This window comes from Nannospalax galili, unplaced genomic scaffold (assembly GCF_000622305.1).
Source record: "Nannospalax galili isolate Female #2095 unplaced genomic scaffold, S.galili_v1.0 scaffold611, whole genome shotgun sequence".
NCBI classification, from domain to species: Eukaryota; Metazoa; Chordata; class Mammalia; order Rodentia; family Spalacidae; genus Nannospalax; species Nannospalax galili.
The window spans coordinates 2,736,814-2,759,205 of record NW_008330486.1 but is presented as its reverse complement, the minus strand read 5'-3'; the positions used below and the strand labels follow the sequence as shown (position 1 = coordinate 2,759,205).

The following is a 22,392-nucleotide window of genomic DNA, read 5'->3' as shown; positions in this document are numbered from 1 at the left end:
CAGCTGGAACTCACTATGTAGACCAGGCTGGCCTTGAACTCACAGAGATCTGCCTGCATCTGCCTCCCAAGTACTAGGACTAGAGGCCTGCATCACCATGCCCAGCTGCAGCCAGTGCTCTTAACCACTAAGTCCAGCCCAGAAGGATTTCTTAAAATAGCCTCAAAACTCACACATGCCTGGTGCTGTGACTCTGGCTGAGAACCCATCGTGGGAGACCCCACAGGCCCCAGGATGAACGTACTACTAGTATTCTGCTAAATGGATACAGTATCAAACTGCCGCTAACTGTATATCTATCTATACCCATACACCATAGATCAGTGCAGAGCTCATCAAAGAGGACCTTCTTTGTACAGTGGATGGTGGTTAACGCAGAAACTCACAATTGGTCAAAGTGTAGAGAGTAAGTGTCAGTGGAGTACTCAGCCACAAATGGGAGCTCACTATCACCCGCCCCTTTCCCCAAAACTCAGAAACCAACAGGGAAGAGTGTAAGAACCACAAGTCAGGGAGGACTGGAAATGATAGGACCACTACACTCAGGAACTCATAACAGCTTGGCTACCTTCATAAGACCAAGTCAGTCAGCATTCTAGCATGGAGCGGGAAGGGGTTCAGGAGCCCCCACCCCTACCTGAGGAGCTGTGGACAGTTGATGGCTTCTGGGAAAGGGAGAGTCAAGTTTTCTTCAAGAGTGTGGCTTTTTTTTAATTTATTTTTAATTTTATGTGTATAAGTGTATTGCCTGCATGTATGTCAGTGCACCAGAAGAGGGCAGTGGAGCCCCTGGAACTGGAGTTACAGATGGTTGTTAGCTGCCATGTGGGTGCTGGAAATTGAACTTGGGTCCTCTGCAAGAGCAGCCAGTGTTCTTAATTGCTGAGCCATCTCTTCAGCCCCAAGGGTGTGGCTCTTGTAGGTCAACCATGTTCCAGTAAATGGTCCCACACCCAGTAGTATATGGGCAGCACAAATTGGAGTTAACAGGTTATTAAAAGGACAAGAAGTTGTGGGGGATAAATAGGTGTGGATCCTGGGGGACTCAGGAGAAGAATGGGTGGTTGATATGACCAAATACATTGTATAAAATTCTCAAAGAATTAATTTTTTTAAAATTTGTTGTTATTTTGAGACAGGGTCTTCCTGTCTCCCTATAGCCACAGATGGCCTGAAACTTGCTATGTAGATCAGGATGGCTTCAATCTTAGAGATCAGCCCGCCCCAGCATCCTGAACTCTGGTATTAAAGACATGTGCCACCATGCCCAGCTAACAAAATATATATATATTTTTTTTTTTATAAGGAACTACAGGAGGTTGGAGGGATGGCTCAACAGTTAAGAGCGCTGGCTGTTCTTGCAGAAGACCCGGGTTTGAATCCCAGCACCCACATGGCAGCTAATAGGGGATCCAATCTCCAGTTCCAAGAGATCTGATGCCCTTTTCTGTCCTCCTAGGCTGGGTGTGAACTGTCAGTCCTCCTGCCTCTACCTCTAAGTGATGAGCTACCACAGTCAGTCTTTTATTTTGCATATAAAGGTTTTTAAAATAGATAAACCACCTTTAAAATTTTTTATTTATGTGTATGTGTCTATGTGAGTGTATGCAGTGTGTGTGTGTGTGTGTGTGTGTGTGTGTGTGTGTGTGGCAGAAGAAGGTATAAATTTCCTGGAACTGGACTTACAGCAGTTATGAGCTGCCCAGTGTGGTTGCTTGGTATCATAACACAGGACCTTTGGAAGAGCAAGCAAGTACTCTTAACCACTGAGCCATTTCTCCAGTCCAGTAGATAAACCTGCTTTTACTTGCTGCACAAGGAGGAACAGATGACATTAGGGGAAATAAAAGGCTTTGCCACTCAACAGCCCCAGGCCTATTCTCAGATCAGACAGCAGATACACTGAGTTCTACAGTACCCGAATCCCTCCAGACATCAAATCCTAAGGACTCATTAGTTTAATCTCCAAAGACCTGTGGTACATGAGTAACTTTAAATCACTCACAAAGCGTTGCTTCAAAACCACGGATCTGCTTCACTCACACTTAGGAAATCAGCCTTGATCATTTCCCTTTACACATTTGAGTCAGTCTTTGAAATAGGTTCAGTTAGTCGGCTGACAGAATCTTCCCTGGTCTCAATAAAACCATGAAATTGTGATAACATGTCTCAAACTTATGTTTCATTTCCACTACTTGGTAAAGATCTAACCAAAATGCCCTTAGACATAAAAACTACAAAAGGAAGTTGTACTGCCTTGGCAGGCAGTCTGCAATTCACTTCATCACACCGTTCTTTGCATTTACTGGAACTCTAAAATCCTCTTATTTTTTCTGAATAATGTCCTTGTGAGCCAGTGAGATGATTTAGCATTTAGAGGTGCTTACCGCTAAGCTTGACTACCTGAGTTCCATCCCAGGGATCCACATGGTGGAAGGAAGAACCAACTCCTGAAAGTTATCCTCTGATCTCCACATGTGTGCTGTAGTATGTGTTGATGTATACACACACACACACACACATATACAATAAATAAAAATGTAGCTGGGGGTAGTGGGTGAAAGAAATTGCTCATTGGTTAAGAGTATTTTGCATTCTTTAGCCCAGGATAGCCTGAAACTCACTAGTAGCACAAGCTAGCCTTGAATGGTGATCCTCCTGCCTCAGCCTCCAGAGGGTTTCAACTGCAGGCACAAGCCACCACATATTGCTACTTTTTGGTTTTGGTTTTTCAAGACAGGACCTTCCTGTAGCCCCAGCTGGCCTTGATCTCACAGATATCTACCTGCTTCTTCTCCTAAATGCTGGGATTAAAGGTGTATGCCATCACACCTGGCTTGTTTTTCAGATGGGGGTGGGGGGGTCTTACTTTGTAGCCCAAGCTAGCCTGACCTTCACTATGTAGCCCATGTTCTTCACAGGTCTTCTTTTGAGGCATAAATGAGAAAATATAATCAAAAGTACTTTGAAAACTTCCACACCTATGGACAGAACTACTGATCCATAACCACAGTCCTTGGATTTTTTATTTCACTAAGTAACTCAAAGGGACTTTGAATTTTCTATGCAACCCAGGTAGCTAAAAAAATCACAATCCTTCTGCCTAGGCCTACCCAGTATTTGGATTGAAGATGTGTGCTGCCATTCCTGGCTCAATATTTTACATATTTTAAAGCAATATAAAAATATCTCAAAGTCAGGGGCTGGGGAAGACAGTGAATATAAAGAAAAGATAAAAGGGCCGGGGGGGGCATACCTGTAATCCCAGCACTCAGCAGAGATAGGATCACTGCAAGTTCAAGGCCAGCCTGGTCTCCATAAGGAGCTCCAGGCTCCAGCCAGGGCTGCAGAGCAAGAATCTGTCTCAAAAAAGTCAGAAAGAACTCAGGAGGCCATATTCCTCCTGGACACAGTGATATCACGCCTTTGATCCCAGCCCTCCACAGATACAATGTCTGCAAATTCTACATAACGAGTTACAGGTACCTTTCAGGGCTACATAGAGAAGCCCTGTCTCAAAAAAAAAAACAAAAAAACAAAAAAAAAAAACACTCTCTGTGTGTTCTTAAAAAAAACTTACTAAGCAAAAGTTTAGTAATCTAGGCATAAATTCAAAAGAATCTATAGCGTATCCATGGAAAAACACGTACTTCCCATTCTGTCCACAAGGTGGTACTAACATAGCGTTGCCTCAGAGCTATAGCTCTAGAGATAGAAAAAGGGTTGATTAATAGACTAATATTGATATCAGCCTATAAATGGCCACTTAATAGCTATTTGGAGTTCATAAAAACAACTAATTTTAATGTGCTTTTAAAAACAGATTAATCACAATATTTAAAATAAAAACATTAAGTAAAAACACAATAAATGGTTCTAATCAATGCAAGGGACAATCTCACTTGTAGTTCCCTGGCAGGATATTTACATTTCACTCAGGTCAGAATCCACTTCCAGCTGACTTCTATTATTTATTCAATGATAAAACTAGAGGATCTTGGGGCTGGAGAGATGGCTCAGCAGTTAAGAACACTGATTGTTCTTGCAGAAGACGTGGGTTCAAATCCCAGCACCTACATGGCAGCTAACAACTGTCTGTAACTCCAGTTCCAGGGGATCTGACAGCCTCTTCTGTCTTCCACGGGCATTGCACGACACAGGTGCACTTACCTACATCCAAGGAATACATGCATATACATAAAAAATTAAAATAATATTTTTTTAAAAAACTAGAGGATCTTAAAACCCACCTAAAGGTTGCCAGGAATGGGATTAGAACAGAGCTCAGTGGGAGAGTACTTACCTGGCATGGGCAAGGTCGTGGGTCCATCCCCAGCACTGCAAAAGTTATCAGAATGACGGCGAAGATGTTTAGTGTTTTATCAAATGCTTCTAGATATTTGGCTCACATGTGGATTCAGAATTCATGAGGGATTTCTCAGAACAATGAAAAGCAAGTCTTGCTGGATGTTAAATTGAGCAGTTATAGGGAAGAACTGGTGTGGTGTGCTGGTGTTTGAACCTGAACGATTGTGGCAAATGATTATCTAGAGCTCCACTGAGCTAGCCTCTGGAAAGCAGGTGTATGTGTTTGGTTGTGACTTATCTGTGTGGTTTTGGAGCATGTCCAATGACAGGCCACTAATTTATTTCTCAACTCAAGGAAGACTGTCAAATTTGTAGGGGGTCAAACCATTGCAGTGATTCAGACCATGTGATAAAGTTCAGCACTAGCACCAAGCTCCTACCTAGTTCAATCCCCTGAAGTCCCCAAATGGTCTGTACTGATATCTGATATGGTTAATGTTGTAAGTTTTCAACTCCTTTTCATCCCAGAAACTCTCCAGCACTGACCCCATCAGCAGCCAGCAGGCAGGACATCTTAATTTGTCACCCATTTGTTTGCACAGCACACAAGTATGTACATTCAGTTATACTTTAATCCCATTCACAGTTGGTGTTCTCAGTCTGAGTAGAGGGTTTGGGCAAAGGGTCTTATTACCACCATGGACTCTCCTCTGAAAATTAAGGAGAATGGACAGGCACATCAACACGTTTGCTCCCAGGGTGAAGTCCCTAACTGCTGAGTTGTAAATCCTTCCTCAGTGCCAATCCCAGTGTCCCATCCAGTCAAGCTAATGTTGAAGCAGATGTGATTAACTGTACAAGAAAAAAATTCTTCAGTGCCAGGCCAGCCAGGGCTACATAGTGAGACCCTGTCTTTAAAAAATATCTCATTTTGCCAGGCATGGTGGCACATGCTTTAACTTGGAGGCAGAGGCAGGCAGATCTCTGTGAGTTCGAGGCCAGCCTGGTCTCCATAGCAAATCCAGGCCAGCTGTGGCTACAGGGAGATCCTGTCTCAAAAAAAGACCCCCCCCCCAAAAATTTCATCTTAATTTTAACTCCACTAGATTGAACCCATCTCTGTGATGCCCACTGTGAGGTGGACACAGGGAACAGCAGTCTTCACATTGCTAAGATTCCCAGTGCAGGAGGCAACATAGGGGGGCGGGTGGCTCTGACACCAGGCAGCCTTCAGAATCCTGAGACCCAGAGTGAAAGAATTAAGAACTGAGCAGAGGCAGCCCCACAGCGGAAAGTCCATCCTGACTCTCCCTCCGTTCTTGAGAAAACACTTGTTGAATCCAGCTGACTCTTCTCATTGGCCTGCTGTTGCCTTTACTCACATGCCTTTCAACAGCAAAGGTGATGCCCCCAGTTTCTATTGCTTCATGGCTGACTTCCTCCTCACCCCCTTGCAACACAGCCCCCACCCTCCTCACTTCAGTCCTCCCTGTGGTTTGCCCTGTTTCCTTTCCACACTATTGCGTGCCTCTCAAGGAGGAGGGGGTACAGCAGAACAGCCTGTCATCTCTGCCAACCTCTATCTCAGAACCTCCCAAGTCGGTTAGTCACCACCACTGCACAGGAAGATCTTGTGGGAAGCTGTTAAAAGGCAGCAGTCCCCAGAACCCCACCCACAGCATGTTGTCTTTGTTGGGCTGAACATTTCCTAGAATTTCCTCTCCATTAGGGTGGGCCACAAGAGATTTGGGGGTGGATATGGGGGGCAGAAGTGAAGTAGTACCCTTTGAAAACGCTCACATATCGGCACTCACCTGCTGACTCATCCTGGCATAACCTAGCAACCAGATCTGCACCTGCTCCACTTCCCTCGCCTCTCATCAGCGCCTCAGACTGGTAAGCCAGGTGTGTGGTTAGCTCTGTGCTGAACTGCATCACTTGCGCAAACACCCGAACCACCAGGTCAGAGACAAGAGCTGACAGGAGTTTCAGGACGCTGTTGTGGCTCCTACCTGATTCTTACGTTCTATAATCATTTCACACTTTACAGCTTCCCTTCCTGACTGCCCATCCTGTAGACCTCAAGCACCAGCATCCCACACAGAGACAGAAACTTCCAGAGACCACCTGCAGATCCCTGCAGCAGATGTGCCTGCATATTAATGAGTGTTTGTGGAGGCCACAGGTCAGCCTTAGGTATCTTTCCTCAAGTACTGTCCACCTTGCTTTCAGAGACAAGGTCTCTCACTGACCTGGAACTCACCAATCAGCCCTGGCTGGCCAGTAAGCCCAAGGGATGCATCTGTCCCTGCCGCCTAACATTGGGATTACAACAGCAAGCCATCATGTCCAGCTTTTTTAAAAAAAGATTTATTTATTTAGGCGAGGCATAGTAAGGTGCACTTTTAATCCCAGCATTCAGGAGGCAGAGGCAGGCAGAGCTCTGTGAGTTCAAGGCCAGCCTGGTCTACATAGTGAGTTCTAGGCCAGCTGGGGCTACAGGGAAACCCTGTCTCAAAACAAAAATCAAAATAAAACAAAACAAAACCCCCAAGATTTATTTTTATTTTAAGTGTATGAATGATTACCTACGTATATGTATGTGTACCATATGCATGCCTGATGCCTGAGGAGGCCACAAGAACTGGAGTTACACGTGGCTGAGTCACCATGTAGGTGCTAGGAATTAAACCAGGGTCCTTTGAAGAACAGCAAGTGCTCTTAATCACTGAGTCATCTCTCCAGCCTTGATTCTTCCTCTTCCTCTTCTTCTTCTCGTGGGTTCTGGGGCTCAAACTCAGGTCCTCATGTTTGCATGAAAAGTACTTTTGACTGAGTTATCTCTTTCACCTAAGACCTCTTCATGGGGCCGGAAAGATGGCTCAGTGGTTAAGAGTACTGACTGCTCTTATAGAAGACCCGGGTTCAGATCCCAGCAGGCAATGGTGGCTAACAACCATCCATAACTCCAGTTCTAGGGGATCTAATCCCCTCTTCTGACTTCCATGGGCATTGCACAGCATGGGTGTACTTACATACATGCAGGCAATATACTCATACACATAAAATAAAAGCAATTTTTTTTTAAAAAAAGGCCTCTTCATATATACATATTTGACTGAAACCTGCCTGATAAACTCTGACACATCCAACATGTCAGAGGTGAGGCCCACAGGCATGCAACTGCTAAAAGCTCCAGGTGTTTCTAACACCATCTACCCCAAGTAAAAACCTCCAGGTCTGATTGCACATCCTTGCCAGAGTAGCCAGTAGGGCTGGCAGGTGTCCCCCGCACAGAGTCACAATAGGGATTTAAAGTCCTGCCCTGCCCCACCCTGTGTACTTTCTCTCCTTTAGCCTTCCTTTTTCTTTACCACTAATCCAGTCATTGCCCACCTCACACATATCACTACTATCTCCCTTTCTAGTCTTTCATCCTCCATTTCAACCCTAACCCCAACCCCCAATCCCTACCCCCAGACCCCCAGCTCCCAAGCTGATCTGGAAAAGCATACCTAACATCTTTCCATGCTCAAAGGCTCCAATCCTCTGTCCTCCAGGGGTCAAGCCTAATCTCTTTAGCTGGTATTCAAAACTCACCTCAGTCTGGCTTCTTTCACCTGACCAACATAACTTTCCTTCCCTCCCCCTGTGCCAACCTAACTCTTGGGTCCTTTCTGAACCTCCGTTGACTCAGGGAAGAACAAGGCAGAGATTACACAGACAACAGGGAATGGTCCATGCCTGGCCTCCCTGGATTCCACCCTCCAAGGCCACCGTCTGGGATGTATACCCTAGCTATATCCCAAGCAGTCTCTCTCTCCATCCTGTCCTTTCTCAGTCCTGCTTCCCAGACTGGGGATATGGTTCCACTGGCTGTCACTATAAACTATTCCCTGAGCTTAAGAAAGAAAACAATACTTTCTAGCCCCCCACCACAAAATCACAGAAGCAGAGGGCATCTTCACCTCTTCCCCAATCAAAGTCTGCACCTGGTCTATGAGATGCAATAAGGTCTTCCCCTGGTGCAGGACTCCCTGCACCAGAATATGAACTGGCCTTGAAGTTTCCTTTCTGAGCACAGAGGATTTCTTTATCCTAGGAGTTTCCTGCTCATATTTGGAAAGAAGGCCCTACAGTTAGTACATTTACACTCAAGCCTCCTTCTAGAAAAATTTTTTTTGGTCTTTTTTGAGACAGGGTCTCCCTGTAGCCCCAGCTGTCCTGGAACTCGCTATGTAGACCAGACTGGCGTTGAACTCACAGAGATCCACCTGCCTCTGCCTCCCAAGTGCTGGGACTACAGGCGTGTGCCACCACGCCCAGCTAGAAATTCTAAGAGGTTGAGAAAATGGAACTAACACAGCAGAGCGCCCCCACCCCATGCTTTTTCTTAGACTCCGACTATCATATAATAGTACTATGAAATGGAAGGTATTTGACACTTCCCAAGGCCTACAGCTGGGCTTTCTGCCTTATTTTTTCACTGTGTCTTTGGTCACTCATTCACATGCTAATGTTTCTGTGGACAATGTTTTCTCTAGATTTCACAAGACTACTCACCCATACTTCTCTGCAAGCCCCCTGGCTTCCTCCTCTTTGACTGCCCTCTGGTCTTCCAGGTCACTCTTGTTTCCACACAGCACTATGTCTGGGTTTTCACAGTATGCATGCATTTGTAGCTGGCCTATAGATAAGAAAGTTGATTATATGTAAGTCATAATATAAGCCATAGGATCAACAGAGAATATATGCAAAAGTGCTTTTGGAAATTATAATGCATATACAGATATAAGGAGCTGATGGGATACTTTGGGTTTTTGTTTCTGTTTTGTTTTTTTTCTGAGACAGGGTCGGTCTCCCTGTAGCCCCAGACATCGGCTTGCCTCTGCTACCACACCCAGCAGAATACTTTCAAAGCAAGGATAAGCCAATCTTTAAAATTGAGTGGATGAAGTAAAGTACAAAATTATTTCTGTCCTTAACGCAGTTATATCAGAGAGCTATGGAAGAATACGGTAATCCTCAAAAGTGTGTGTATGTGTAATAAAACATCTGTCTTTGTATGAAAGAGACTTCAAAGAAAGTTGGAGGAATTCTTAAAGCCTTAAATCTCTTTATAATTTATTTCTTTCAAGATCAGTGATTTTTTTTTTAAAAAGAATCATTTTCTAGTCGGGCGTGGTGGCCACACCTTTAATCTCAGCACTGTGTGCTGGATAGCTTTAGTGTCAACTTGACACACCTGGGTTGAGGGAGCCTTAATTGGGGAATTTCCTCTATTGGACTGGCCTGTGGCCATGTCTGAAGGGCATCTTCTTGATGAGTGATGTGGGAGGGCCCAGCCCACTGTGGGTGGTGCCACCCCTGGGCAGGTGGGCCTGTGTTGCATAAGAAAGCAGGCTGAGCAGGGACCAGGGGAGCAAGCCAGTAAGCAGCGTTCTTCCATGGCCTGTGCTCTAGCCCCTGCCTCCAGGTTCCTGCCCTGAGTTCCTACCTTGGGCTCCCTGATGAACTGCGTGCGACCTGGGAGATGTAAGACAAATAAACCCTTTCCTCCCCAAGTTGGTACTGGTCAGAGTGTTTTGTCACAGCAATGAAGAAACAAACTAAGACAATGTGCTATAAGGGTATGGAGAAAAGGGAACCTTTGTACATTGCTGATGAGAATGTAAATTAGTCCAGTCACTATGGAAAGCAGTATGGCGGTTCCTCAAAACACTGAAATTAGAAACACCATATGATCCAGCAATCCCACTTCTGGGTACATATCAAAAGGAATGCAAATCTGAGTGGCCAGTAAGCAGCCAGTAAGCAGCATTCCTTCATGGCCTGTACCCCATCTCCTGCCTCCCGATTCCTGCCCTGAGTTCCTACCTTGGGCTCCCTGATGAACTGTGACCCGGGAGATGTAAGATAAAAAAAACTCTTTCCTCCCCAAGTTGGTAGTGGTCAGAGTGTTTTGTCATAGCAATGAAGAAACAAACCAGAACAATTTGGAAGGCAGAGGCAGGTGGATCTCTGTGAGTTCCAGGCCAGCCTGGTCTCAAAGCTGAGTTCCAGGACAGCTGGAGCTACAAGACCCTGTCTCAAAAAGAGAAAAAAAAAAAAAAAAAAAAAGAATTCTTTTCTTTCAAAACAAAGACTCACTATGTAGACCTGGCTAGTCTGGAGTTTGCTATGTAGACAAGGCTGATCTTAAACTCACAGAGATCCACCTGCCTGTCTACCTACTGAGTCCTGGGATTAAACATGTACACCAGCACACTCAGCTTTTCTTTTTGAGATAGGGCTTCATGTATCCTAGGCTAGCCTCGAATTCACTATGTAGTCAAGGATGAACCTGAACATATGATCTTCCTGCCTCTACTTCCTGAGTGCTAGAATTACAGGTCCAGTTCATCGGTTGCTAGGGATGGAAATCAAGGCCTTGTGTATTTGAGGCAAACACTTACCATCTGAGCTGGATTTCCAGTCCTAAAAATTATCTTTTAATAAGCTAGCTTATTTATACCTAAAATGTTTTTCACATTTTTGTATCATCTAAAGTAGGATCCTGTATTTAAAACAAATAAGATGGGTGTGATTGGTGCGTGCCTCTAATCCCAGCACTTGAAAGGCAGAAGCATGAGGCTCTGTGAGTTCAGAGCCAGCCTGAATGAACTACAGAGTAAGATATGGTCTCGAAATAAATCCAAGCAAGCAAGCAAACAAATAAAAATGGGACTGATGAAGAAAGAAGATACAGAATGAATAAGAAATGATTCTATCAGCAGAACTGAGAGAAACAGATACAATTCTTCTTTAAAAAGACTTATTTGTATTTATGTATAAATGCATGTGCCTGCTTGAGCTTATGTGTGTCACATACATGTGTGCAATGCCCTTGGAGGCCAGAGAAAGGCATCAGAGCCACTGGAACTAGAGTTACAGGCTGTTATGAGCCACCTAGTGTGGGTGCTGGGAACTGGACCTGGGACCTCTGCAAGAGCAGCAAGTGCCTTTAACCACTGAGCCATTTCTCCAGTTCCTACAATTCTCATTCTGCAACTTTTATATTTTTCCACCTGAAAACTGGCAACTAGGCTTAATTATGAAAAGCAATCGAATCAAACAAAAGAGCTTCAGGATGCTAAGTAGATTAATCTCCCAAAGAAGGAAAATAAAGTCCAACTTCTCCTCACACTCCAGAACAAAAGGGAAGCAACCCAAACTTTCTCAAAGTGTGACCTAACAGTGTTTTGTCATTGTCAACGGAAGTGTGGACATTTCAGTTCTTCCTTATAAAGTCCTGACATTCATATCTTATCAAGAGAAAGTCAAGTCAGAAGGTGTTTCCTGAGCATTAACACAGACTGGGATTTCAGGACATTGTCTTTTGCCCTCAAGGAACAACTAAGGTCACAAGATCTAGCCAGGCAAGAGCAAACTGTGCCAGAAAAAGTCATGCCTCTCCTGTCCTGTTTGTGGTAGTTCCCACACTCCAGAACGCCCAGCCGCAACTTCCTTCAAGGCTTGCTAAACAGTCACCTCCAGGTTAAGCCCTTTCACTGGAGCTCTGTGCTTCCCCTAGCACCTCGCATGCCTACTATTCTGGCCCTGAGCAGGGACCACTTAGACTTGAAGCAAGTCTCTGTCACTTCTTGGCTGTGTGACTCTGAGGAAGTTATCTGACCACCTTAGTTTCCTCATCTATAAAATGCAAGTTGTTTTGTTTTTAGTTTTTTTGAGACAAGATCTCAATGTATAGTCCTAGCTGGCCTGGAACTCACTATGACCAGGCCTGTTTTGAACTAACAGATCCACCTGCCTCTGCCTCCTGAGTGCTGGGATTAAAGGTCTATGCCACCAGGCCTGGCTTCCTCATCTATAAATGGAGACAATAGTATTTACTTCCTAGGGTCAAAGTCAGGATTAAATAAGTTAATTGAATGACTCTCCAGGTAAAGTGTATGTGGGTTTAACAGCCTTAGCACCCCCTGAGACCTTGCTGGAAATGCAAATTCTAGGTCCTACCCACATCTACTGATCAGGAATGTGGAGTGGGGGCATAGGACTCCAGGAGACTCAAACATACAGGCATACATGAGTTAGTAAATCAAAGCATTTATTAGATGCTAAGTATTAACACTATCAACAGTTAATAGTGTCTGTGTTGGTGAATCTAAGATGTTATTATGTGTGGTTTTCTTTTCTTTTGTATGAAAATTATAAATTAATTGGAAATTAAGTAAATTAATCAGATACTTGACAAGTTTCACTAAAGGGAAGGACATACCTCAACAACTACAACCTGAGGTACAATGTGGTAAGGATTCAATGTGCAATAAAAAATATAGCAGAAGTTAGCAGGAGGGGAGCTACCTATTCCAACTAAGATTATCATGGAACATTTCATGGAAGCTATTTTTTTTTTTTTTTAGGTTTTAAAAAATAAACATGAGGGATGGAGAGATGGATCAAGGGTTAAGAGCACTGGCTGTTCTTGCAGAGGACTTGGGTTGGTTCCCAGCATCCACATGGTGACTAACTCCAGTTCCTGGGTATCCAACGCCCTCTTCTGGCCTCCATGTGCACTGCACAACACAAGTGCACTTAGCATACATGCAGGCAAAACACACATACACATAAAACAGAAATAAATATAAATAAATAAACATAATTCTAACTGGTCAGAAAATGGGAGATCAATATGTGAGGGCTTTGAGGCAGAGTGAACAATAAGGAATAAAAATGAAGGGTGAGACATGTCAGGTAGATGGTGTTAGGCTCTTGTACTATCTGTGTGAGGTCTTACATGACCTTAAAGTTTCATTATAAATCATCTGGCCCCAAATGAGAAATGGCTCAATCCTCTGAACTCCAAGAAGATGGATTTCTGTCTGTCCAATGAGACTTCAATCTGGGCCCAGAGCACTCATATCTCTCTTTTTGGCTCCTACACTGAGCCAAACTCACCTTTAGACTCTCACCACACTTCCTGAGAAGGGGCCACTCCAAAGAAGCCAACAAGGGGGAGAGCAGGGTACTTCAGTCTTCTTTGGCCCTAAACTGAAACACTTGTTCTTCAAAGTGTTCTTGGCACATGGGAGATAGTTTACAACAGCAGACAACAGGGGGAGATAGCCTACAACAGCAGGCAAGACGGGGAGCAGAGCACGAGGCCAGGAAACCAGAACACTTACTTATCCAGTTTCGGACATTGAGGAAACTTTGCTCATTCGTCAGGTCAAACAGTAGAAGAAAACCCATAGCATCCCTGAAGAACGCTGTGGTCAGGCTACGAAACCTAGGACATAAAAAGAGACTGTCACCTCAGGCACAGCTCCACCCCATACAAAGCTGCCACTGACACCCTTGGCCTCTTTCAAAGATTCACCCACAAATCCTGGGATGCTCTCCCAAAAGTGTACAGACAGGTGCTTACCACTTACGAGAGTTCATGTATTAACTGACCATGTGATATGAGGACCTAACCCTCGGGACAGGAGAACTACCTTGTGATCTTGAAGTCTCATCCAACAATTTATTGTACAGCTATGAGTTCACTGGGCCAAAAGCAATGGTCTAGCTGTGAGTGTTTTCCTATGGGGAAGCCTTGATGTCACCATTGACCCTGACTCAATGAATACAGTGGAGAATGATGAAGATTTGTGACATTGAGCTTGAGCCTCCACGAGCACACACATGCACATGCACCCACATACATTTGTGCCAGCACATACACACATACACATACACATCACATAAAAGAAAGAGAATCAATCCTTCAAGGAGGCTGTGAGAGAATCAGAGGCTTTGTCTGACTGAAAGCAGTCAGACTCCAAGATGTCATGTGGTTTTAATCTGGTAACCTCTGACCAGATGAATTCATTCCGCCAGCTTTCAACAATCAGATAAGAATAATGCAAGTAGCCTTACAACTTCCTCACAGTGGAGCAAACAGAAGTCAATGGGGAAAAGGCACACAAGCCTACAACAAAGAAAAGGAATAAAAGTCCCAAGTAAGGAGGTCTAATCTGAAGAGGATTCTCTCTTCTTTGCAGGGCATAAGTCCACCATGGGCTCCTCAGGGTGGCAATGTGTTCATTGGCCTGGCAGCTTTCAACTGGCCGGCCTTGCCTGCCCAGGTCATGTGGAGAGGGCAGTGAGGGGGACATACCTCTCCTGGCCTGCCGTGTCCCATAACTGCAGGTGGATTCTCTGGCCTCTGCCCATAGCTCCATCCGGACCATTAGCTCTGTACACCTAAAACAGCAAAGCAAAGACAAACCACTTATATTGAGCACAAACCTCAAAGCATCTAAACCGCTCAAAAGAATCCCATCTAGAACACAACTACCTTTGTATTTTGTGGCAAATAATTGTATTTGCATAATGGTAAATTTGTACCATTACATATACAGAGTTAGGGATGTGGCTCAGTTGGTAGAGTACTTGCCTAGCATTCATGAAACTCTGGGTTTGATCCCCAGTAAAATATAATCTGGGCATGGTGGCACATGCCTGTAATCCCAGCACTCCAGGAGGTTGGAGACAGGAGGTTCAAAAGTTCAAGGTTAAGGCTGGAGAGATGGATCAGTGGTTAAGAGCACTAACTGCTCTTGCAGACCTGGGTTTGGTTCCCAGCACCCACATGACAGCTCACAACCATCTGTAACTCCAGTTCCAGGGGATCCGACACCATCTTCTAGCCTTCACAAACATTGCACAACTCAAGTTGTGTTTACATAGGGATGCAGGCAAAACACTCATATACATTAAAAATTAATTTTTTTTCAAAGTTCAAGGTCACCCTCAGCTATATAGTGACTATGAGGCCAGCCTGAGCTACATGTGGCCCCATCTCAAAAAAACCAAAACTAATAAAAAATAAATTTTAGTGTAGACACATTATATATTTTAGATATACATTATGAAATATTAAATAATACTATTTTACATAAGATAACAGCCAGATTGTCCCTTGTGTTCCCTTGGTCATTCATTTTAGGAAACACTATCTGTGGCCTTTCCAATCCCAATCCCATCTTTTTTTTTGGTCTTTTTGAGACAGGGTCTCTCTGTAGCCCCAGCTCACCTAGAACTCACTATGTAGACCAGGCTGGCCTTGAACTCACAGAGATCTGCCTGCCTCTGCCTCTGTCTCCCGAGTGCAGGGATTAAAGGTGTGCACCACCAAGCCTGCCTCCAATCCCATCTTTAAAATGTGCTGTTAAAATGACTATATAGAGGCTGGTGAGAGGGCTCAATGGGTAAAGGTGCTTGCCACCAAGCTTGACAGGCTGAGTTCAATCCCTAGGACCCATGTGGTAGAAGTCAAGAACTGACTCCCACAAGTAGCTCTGACCTCTATACACACACAGTGGCAGACATGCACAGCAGATACACACGGGTGTAACAAATAAATAAATGAAAAAAAAATGTAATGACATTACAGAAGTCACTTCTGGAGCACCAGGGAAAGGCCCTCCACAAATCTCTTCCACCATAAAAAAAACAATGAAAATATTTGTAAAATTTTCTCAAAACTCAACTTTTCCAGAACTCTAGAAATTAACCAAGGCTTACAATATTCCAAGAGACAATTATTAGAGAAAAGTGACTAAATATCAGTAAAAAGTAAATAAAAGTAAAGTCAAAACAGTGTTTGTGATATCTGCAGCATTACGTCCTCCCAGCCCCTCAATCCAGTTCTATTTTCAGTATCCGTAAAGATCAACAGGTGGAGGGTTAGGTTGGTAGAGAGCTCGCCTAGTATGCACAAAACCCTGGGTTCAATCCACTGTACCACATAAACTAGACTGGTGCCACATGCCTGTAATCCTAGCACCCTGGGGGTAGAGGCAGAGGGATCAGGACTTCAGGATTATCTTTTACTACACAGTAAGCTCAAAGCTAGACCCAAGTCTATCTGATACCCTATCTCAAGAAAGGAGGAAGGAAGGAAGGAAGGAAGGAAGGAAGGAAGGAAGGAAGGAAGGAAGGAAAGAAAGAAAGAAAGAAAGAAAGAAAGAGGAGAGAAGGAAGGAAGGAAGGAAGGGAAGGAAGGAAGGAAGGGAGAGAAGGAAGGAAGGAAGGAAGGGAAAATTAGCAGAGGCTAGAGATGTAGCTCAGTGGTACAGCACCAGCTTATTATGTGTAGGGCTCTGGGTTTGCTCTCCAGTACCCCCAAAACAAAACAAAAACAAATATACAACCATGGTAGCCATGGAAACCTCCATGAGCAGCCACAGAAGATGAGGAGGGAGACAGGTATGGAACTTCCTAAAGGCCCATCTTCAGAGACCTATCAGAAAGCTCCCTAAAAAGCTCCATCCCAGGCCTACCTTCAATGGACCTTCTTCATCACTGGCTCTGTGTGAACAGCCCTAGCCTAGGGCATTACTGAAAAATAACGCCTGGTGATTATTCAACATCACAGCTAACAGGGACTGCAACATCGCTGGGGCTGGGGAAGTCCCTCTCCCTAACCAAAAAAGAAAGGAAATAGGAAGGAAGTGTGATATGGATATCCTTCTTGGTTTTTCGGTTGCTGCTTGGTTGTTATTGTTTGTTTGATTTTTAAATTTGTTTCTTATTTATGTGTATGTCTTTGTATATCTGTGTCTGTGGATATATATATATGCTGATGCCTGCAGAGGCTCCTAGAGTTGGAGTGTCAGGGAGTTGTGACCCACCTAAAATGGGTGCTGGGAACCATACACACTCATAACAGCTGAGCCATCTCTCCAACCCCACTAGGTTGGGTTTTTTTTAAAGATTTATTTATTTTATTTTATGTGTATGAATGGGCACAATATATACTCAACTGTTACAGTTTTATAGTATTTTGTTTTTAAATTTTTTGTGAATTTTTTTTAAATTTTCATGTGTATGTTTTGCCTCCATGTATATAAGTGTACCACATGTGTGCCTGGTGCCCATGGAGGTCAGAAGAGGCCATCAGATCTGCTGGAATTGGAGTTACAGATGGTTGTTAGCTACCATGTAGGTGCTGGGAACTGAATTCTGCTCCTCTGTAAGAGCAGCCAGTGCTCTTAACCACTGAGCCATCTCTCCAGCCCCAGTATTTTCCTTTTAATGTAGTCCACCACTGACCTCCTTCTAGGAATTGTTCATACACATGCATGCTTGTGTATATATATGTGTGTGTGTATATGTGAATATTTGTGTATGTAGGTGTGCATATGTGTGTATGTTTTGAGATAAGGTATCACTATGTAGCTCTGGCCAACCAGGAATGCACATGTGGACTATGCTGGCCTGCACCTTAAAGCCATCCTCCTGCCTCTGCTTCCAAGGGCTGGAATTCCAGGTGTGGGACACTGTCTTATCCTTGTTTGTTTATCTCTTGCCACATTCTCAGTAAATAGCCATCAGTATGTTTTTTTACAACCCATGAGGGCTCACACTTTAAACTCAGAAATTGAGATCATTAGAATAGATGTACTGTAAGACTGGATGGTCTTGACCTTCTGACAGCAGCACAGGGGGAACACCTACCATTACTAAAGTAGAACACTGTTTACATACCTGACAACTGGGGCAATCCTTAGTCCTCTGGAATGTAACAATAAATACAAAATCTGTCAGATGCTGCCTGATATTTTGATGAGTTACTGGCATTGTGGTGATCATGCAAGTTGTGATAAAAGGCCCTGCTGTTTCTGGCACTCACCTCAAGCATAGGAACCTCCCGTGAACTACATGATTGTCTGTGAGGTTTGATGCCCCAAATAAAGGCATCCTCCCTTCAGATTCCCATAGAATGATGGCCCTTGCTTCTATGAACTCAGACCTTGTCATGTTCCCTTAGACAAGACAGACCATGACTCTTGATCCCTGGGAAGGCAGGGTCTGAGTCCCTGTTCATTAGTATAGAGGCTTCAAAAAACAGACATTTGGCCATCATCAACCCTTAATATTAAGGGATCGGGGCTGGAGAGATGGCTCAGCGGTTAAGCGCACTGACTACTCTTGCAGTTCGAGTCCCAGCACCCAAATGGCGGCTACGAACCATCCTTAACTCAAGTTCCAGGGGAATCTGAAGCCCTCTTCTGATCTCCTCAGCATTGCATGACACAGGTACACTCACATATATGCAGGCAATACGCTCATACACATAAAAAAAGATTAAGGGATCAGAGTCTCAGAGAGGTAATTTGAGGCAGGATAGAAAGACAGGGCAAATTAAGACAGCATAGGGAAAGACACTCCTTACCAGAGTCGAGATGAATTCTCTCAGCTGCTGAGAGTTAAGAATTCCACACAATTAGCAACACTTGCTATGAAGACTGCCCACATAGAGACAATACTCCTTTTACATGGAAATATTTCTAAGAATACTGCTAAAATAGCAAGACCTCAGCATGTGACCTTTGAGTTCAGCCTCACCCCTTCCCAACTATAAAGGCAACCTTCTGAGAAGCTCACAGAAAAGATTATGAACTTTGTTTACTGCGAAAATTTAGGTCTCAGATTCCTGTGACCTAACAGAGTGGGGACTCTTCCAAGCCTTGTGACCTGTGGCTTTGTACATCAGCCTGTAATCCTGCCCAGTGTACGTCAGCAACTACTCTCTGAACTCATTTACTACAAGGGCTGAAACAAACAGCAAGCAAGGCTTCTTCAAATGCCCCTTAAAACAACATAACTTGGGAATCCACCAAATTCCTACACAAGGCTGTGAAGATGCTTAGGAGAGACTCTCTCAAGAATCCTGCACCCAGGACTCCAGTGTGCTACCTTTTTCTAAGTGCCAGCCTCTTTCTCCAAATGCCCATGCTTAAATTATGTTAAACCTTTTAAAGTTATTTATTTTTATGTGTACAACTGTTTTGCCTGCATGTATGTAAGTGTACCACATGTATGCAATGCCCATGGAAGCCAGAAAAGAGCATCAGAGTCCCAGGAACTGGAGTTACAGATGTTTGTTCCTTACCATGTGGGTGCTGGGAACTAAACCCCAATCCTCTGTAAGAACAGTCAGTACTCTTAATCACTGAGCCATCTCTCCAGCCCCAAGATCTTCTCTTAATAAATTCTAACTTAAGGCTGAAAAGATGAGTCAGCAGTTAAGAACATTTGCTACCCTTGTAGAGGACCCAAGTTTAATTCCCAGCACCCATAACTACCTGTAACAACAGCCGCAGGGAATCCAATGCTCTCTGCTGGTCTCATTGGGTACCTGCACTCATATGCACAGAGCTACACACAGACACATACATAGACACATAATTAAAATAGTAAAAATAAATCTTTTTAAAAATATATTTGTTGTGAACCTCCTATCAATACATTTTCCCTTTTTGTATGTGAGATGGGGTCTTACTGTAGCCCCAGGTGGCCTGGAACTCACTTTGTAGACCAGGTTAGCCTCAATCACAGAGATGTACCTGCCTCTGCCTCCAGAGTGCTGGGATTAAAAGTGATACTACTACACCTGGCAATAAATCTACTTTTAAAGGTAAAACAAGGGCTGGAGGTGTATCTCAACAGTAGAACAGTTGCCTAACAAGTAGAAGGCCCTGAGTTTGATTTTCAGCAACACACACACACACACATACACACACACACACACACACAGAGTTATAAAATGAGAAGTAATTAGCAAAAATAATCACAAATACACACACACATCCTGAGTATCTGCAGAGACTGTTTTAGAACCCTGTGGATGCTGGAATCCTCAACTACTCAAGTCCATTACATAAAGCACATATTATTTTCATATAAGCTGCACACATCCTCCCATGTGCCTTAAATCATATTTGTATTCTGTATAATGCCAACGCAATATAAACACCATGAAATCATCCTGCTACTGTATTGTTGTTTAGAGAGTACATGAGGCTGGAGATGCACCTCAGAGAAAGAGGGAAGGAAAAAGAGAGCAAGAGAGAGCGGGGGGGGGAGAAAGCCTGCACATGGGGCTAGGGATACAGATCAGTTGCTGAGCACTGATGACCCAGGACGTGAATGATCCCTAACCCTGCACGTGTCCATGCGCTCACACATTTACACACACACACACACACACACACACACACACACACACACACATGCACACACATTTTTTTAAAGGAATGAATTTTATTTGTTGTAGTGAGGCATGCCTTTAGTCTCAGCTCTAGGGAGGCAGAAGCAGGTGAATCTCTGTGAGACTGAGGCCAGCCTGGCCTACATGGAGAGCTCCAGGCCAGCTGGGGCTACAGGGAACCTCTCTCAAAAAAAAAAAAAAAAAGTTATGAGAGAGGACAGGAAGTGGGTGAGGGAGGGGGTTGCTGGGATGTGGGGGTAGATCTGAGAGGAGATGGAGGAGGGATTTGAATGTGATCAAAATACATTCTATGAAATTCTCCAAAAATCAATAAAAATATTATTTTAAAGAGACACCAAATTTTATGATCTAAAATTAGAGTACATTAGAAATCTAAGATCAGGCTGGCCTCAAACTCACAGAGATCTGCCTGCTTCTGCCTCTCAAGTGTACCACCAAGCCTGACTGTCTTCTCTCTATAATATACATACATATACGTAAAGGCCTATTAGTCTAATTTGTGTCTGCAAATACTCTTGGGTGTGGGCTCATCCCCAGGAGCATGGCCAACCAATCACACCCTTAAAGAAAACTGACTCTTCCTCTTCCAGCATCTATAATTTGCCAGTAGCTCCTCAGCTAGGGCTTGGCTTTGTGTCTACCTCCCTCCTCCATGGTATTGTCTAGCTTGGACTTGCACAGGTCTTAGGTGTGCTGTCACAACCTATGTAGGTACATGAGTATAATGGCTCTGTTGTGTTTGGAAAATACTGTTTTGTTGTTTTCATCTACCACCTCTGGATTTAATTACTTTATGTGTATGAGTGCTTTGCCAGCATGCCTGGATGTGCACCGTGTGTGTCTGGTGCTTATGAAGGCCAGAAGAAGGTATCAGATCCCCTGGAAGTGGAGTTATGGACTGTTGTGAGTCACCATGTGGGTGCAGGGAACTGAACCCAGGTCCTCTGCAAGACCAGCAAGTACTCATAACTGTTAAGTCATCTCTCCAGTCCCAATCTTTGGTCTCTTAATTCCTACAAGCAAACTGAATAGACAGGCAAATATTGATTTAGAATATATTTTTAAGTAGAAGGATACAGAACTTACCACTCTCTTTTCCCTGAAATCAATGCCCACTGTGGTGATAAATTTGGAATTAAATTTCCCATCTGTGTACTGGTAAAGAACACTGGTCTTCCCTACTCCAGAGTCTCCCAAGGCTAAGAACTTGATGAGGTAATCATAATCCCCATCTGACATGATGAAGAACTGTGATTCACCTGAAAAATACACATAAATGTACAGTTAGTAAAGTCCACTAGAAGCATTACAGTTAGGGCCAGCAAAACAGCGCAGTGGATAAGGCACTTGCTGCACAAATCTGACAACCTGAGTTTAATCCTTGGAACCCACGCAAAGGTGGAAGGAGAGAACCAACTCTGCGAAGTTGTCCTCTCTAGACACACGCACTGTGGCATGCATGCCCACACATATACAATCATACATTCTAAAATATTTTTTTAAAGGAAATATAATTATCCACTAATAAAGTGGCAATAAATACAATGAAATCCAGTAAATACTTCTGTTTGCTTGCTTGCTTGGTTTGGGAGTTTGCTGGGTTTTTTGTTAGTTTTAAGTCAGACTTTCAGGTAGCCTAGGTTGGCCTGGAACTCCTGATCCTCCTGCCTTAGCTTCCCAAGGCAAGAGCAAGAAGACTGCCCACCAGTTTGAGGCTAGCCTGGCACATTCAGTGAGTTCCAGGCCAGCCAGGACTACATAGTGAGACTCCATCTCACAAAAAAAAAAAAAAAAAAAGAGGGACCAGAGAGATGGTTCTGTGGTTAAGAGTATTGGCTGCTTTTTACAGTTAACTTGGGCTGAGTTCCCAGAACCCACACAATGGCTAATAACTGTCTATAACTCCCTTTCCAGGGGATCCAACACCCTCTTCTGGCCTCTACAAGCATTGCACCCAAAACACTCACATACACAAAATAAAGAGAGGAAGGAAGGAAGGAAGGAAGGAAGGAAGGAAGGAA

At 43.9% G+C, this 22,392-nt stretch overlaps 1 protein-coding gene across 1 annotated transcript in view; it reads right to left on the bottom strand.

The window, feature by feature from the left end:
- The window catches only part of Rab27a (RAB27A, member RAS oncogene family), an 81,035-nt gene that overhangs the window by 4,529 nt on the left and 54,114 nt on the right, over positions 1-22,392 (bottom strand). The window contains exons 3-6 of the mRNA XM_008847791.3: positions 21,458-21,630; positions 14,471-14,556; positions 13,494-13,597; positions 8,872-8,995 (exon numbers count right to left, since the gene is read on the bottom strand). Of these exons, the coding sequence (XP_008846013.1) occupies positions 8,872-8,995; positions 13,494-13,597; positions 14,471-14,556; positions 21,458-21,610 (467 nt within the window). The 5' untranslated portion in view covers positions 21,611-21,630. The remainder of the gene's footprint in view (positions 1-8,871; positions 8,996-13,493; positions 13,598-14,470; positions 14,557-21,457; positions 21,631-22,392) is intronic.